We start from the raw sequence: 2365 nt of genomic DNA, 5'->3' as shown, positions 1-2365 counted from the left end.
GGGGGGGGACACACGCGGGCGCAAGGTCAGACGGCATTTTCAAACCCATGTCCTATGTCGTGGCCCAAAAATACACGAGCCAAATGAGCCTTTTGCTCCAAAATTGGTTGATCATGCTCTGAGGAAAAGTTGTCACTTTCTCTCCACTCAAACGTTAGGAAAGAAACACGGTCAAAGAGCAAAGGCGAGGAAGAATGAAGGAAAGATCAGGGGAAGAAGGAAGTCAAAAAAAAAGAAAAATACTGGTCGAACATGAAACGTGTTTCAACACTTGATGCCGTGTCATGTGGCTGACCGTTCCAGTGTCAATGCGATCCAAGCAGCCAATCAGAAGAGGAGGCGGGGCTTGATTTATTTTTTGACATTTCCAATGTTCAACACCAAAATCTGCGCCATCCTGAAAATAATCCCGCATTTTTTAAAAATTTACCTTAAGACTCATTCGAAGGCCCCTTTCAAATTTAAGTAAAATTACAATCGGCTGGCGTAAAATTCGCAAGTTTTTTTTTCCCCCCTGGGCTAAATTTTTCACCCCAACCCCCCCAAAAAAGGCTCAAGTCTCAACTTTCTTTGACAATTTTGTTATATGAAGTTTGGTCTTTTTTTTTTTCTCAATCAAAATTCAAAAACACGCATAAAATTGCCCCATGCCAAATTACTCGTCTAAATTTGTCAGAATTTCTTTCTTGAGAATCCATTCACATTTTTTCCCCTCATCTGACATCACTTACTAAAAAACGAACTTCAATCTTCTCGAAAATTTCCAAAAATGCCGACTTTCTCCCCCCGCCCCCCAAATTCTATATTGACGTATCGGCGCGGTGACAACGCGAGCGGGCGGCGGGGAAAGGAATCGGTCGCTCGGAGCGACTCGACGTGCGGGTTGGCTTGGGGGCGAACGGCGGGCGCAGACACCAGGAGATTGATGCACGGGCGAGGGAGGGGTGGGAGGTCACCACTCCCCAGTCGTCTTACTTGGCCGAGCAGTAGTCCAGCGCGTAGTAGGAGTGCGGCAGCGTGGCCCAGCCCGTCTGGCAAGCGTACAAGTGGCCGACCGCCGGGCACCTCAGGGAGGGCGAGGCGCTGGCGGCGTTGGCCACGGAGCTCGTGCTGACCGCCCGCAACCCCCCCACCCACGGCAACCCCCCCGACGACACGGGCAGAAATCAAACATGATCGTGAGAAGACAGCACAACGCGAGCAGACGGCGTAGAAAGAAAGAGAGAACAGAAATTCTAACACTCGGGGGGGAGGAGAGAAGAACCACAACGGCGCTCTCACCTGTTCTCCTTGCCGTTGGGAATGACGGAGAGCCGGTCGGCGTTGTTGCGGTCGCTGCACACGTACGTGTTGCGGCGGGTCATCCCCGCCGACGCCGTGATGTTCTGCTGGGGAAACGCGAGACACGAGAGCGAGGATGTCAACCTTCGGGAGTTTGCGATCGGCCTCCGGGTCGCTCGACGGACGCCTTCTTAAGGGACACCCGCGCAAGCTCGCGTGATTCGACCGTGACAGATTTTTCATTTCGGTCAATTGTTGGCCGTTCTCAATTCAAGGCGATCGGAAGAGTCGCGTCGGCTCGAGCGTCCACTCACGGCCTGTGCGGCGGCGCCGGCTTTCCTGCGATCGGGGATGTCGGCCTTGTTGGGGTTGTTGGCGTTGCCCAGCAGCGGGCTGGCGGGCGGCGCCGCGCCGCGGCTCCCCGGGGCTCCCGATTTGCGCAGCTGGACCCCGCCGTCGTCCTTCCCGTTGTCGACGGCGGCCGTCTGGCTGCGCTTGGGGTGGGCCGTGCCGGCGCTTGCGTTCTGGCCGACTGGAGAGGGAAAGGAGCGCACGTGGCTTTGAGAGATTTGGCAAAAAAAACATTGCTAGTTTTGAAGTCAGTCAACGATATTTGTTTGTTCAAGCGAGCGTCAACGGGAACAAAACGACGGTGAAATCTCAACGATATCGACTACACTTGTGCAGATTTTGCACACTAGAAAGATGCGCATTCAATCGGATGGCGTCAGAGCTCCACCTAGTGGACACGGTGAGGAGCGATTCCCAGAGCGGGCAGCGTTTACTGCTGCCTCAGAAGGTCAACCTGGATTTGAATTGGCAACAATCCAAGGCATCGACGATTGCTTTGAAAGGCGCCGATGGCGGACGGCCAATCAAATAATCGGTCCGGCCTTATGCAAGACTTCTCCGAAGTGGCGGGAGGAGAAATTTGGAGCGCCGCCGACCTTGCTCGCTGTAGCGTCGCTGCTTGTGGTTGGACGACACGCTCCTCTGGACTTTGAGGTGCGAGGGCGACTGGCCGTTGAGCTCGCTGTTGGGTCTGGGCTTGGCCAGCGACAGGTTGCTGCTGGACGCCGACTCG

General features: G+C 54.7%; 1 protein-coding gene across 1 annotated transcript in view; it reads right to left on the bottom strand.

Annotated features, from left to right (window-relative positions):
• Positions 1–2365, bottom strand: part of mark3a (MAP/microtubule affinity-regulating kinase 3a) — a 17938-nt gene that overhangs the window by 5225 nt on the left and 10348 nt on the right. Inside the window, exons 12-15 of the mRNA XM_019877270.1 lie at positions 2229–2361; positions 1596–1813; positions 1281–1385; positions 976–1031 (exon numbers count right to left, since the gene is read on the bottom strand). Coding sequence (XP_019732829.1) covers positions 976–1031; positions 1281–1385; positions 1596–1813; positions 2229–2361 — 512 coding nt within the window. The remainder of the gene's footprint in view (positions 1–975; positions 1032–1280; positions 1386–1595; positions 1814–2228; positions 2362–2365) is intronic.

This window comes from Hippocampus comes, unplaced genomic scaffold, assembly GCF_001891065.2.
Source record: "Hippocampus comes isolate QL1 unplaced genomic scaffold, H_comes_QL1_v1.1 scaffold295, whole genome shotgun sequence".
In the NCBI taxonomy this organism is placed as follows: Eukaryota; Metazoa; Chordata; class Actinopteri; order Syngnathiformes; family Syngnathidae; genus Hippocampus; species Hippocampus comes.
Note: the sequence above shows the minus strand (reverse complement) of the source record. Positions and strands in the feature narration are given on the sequence as shown.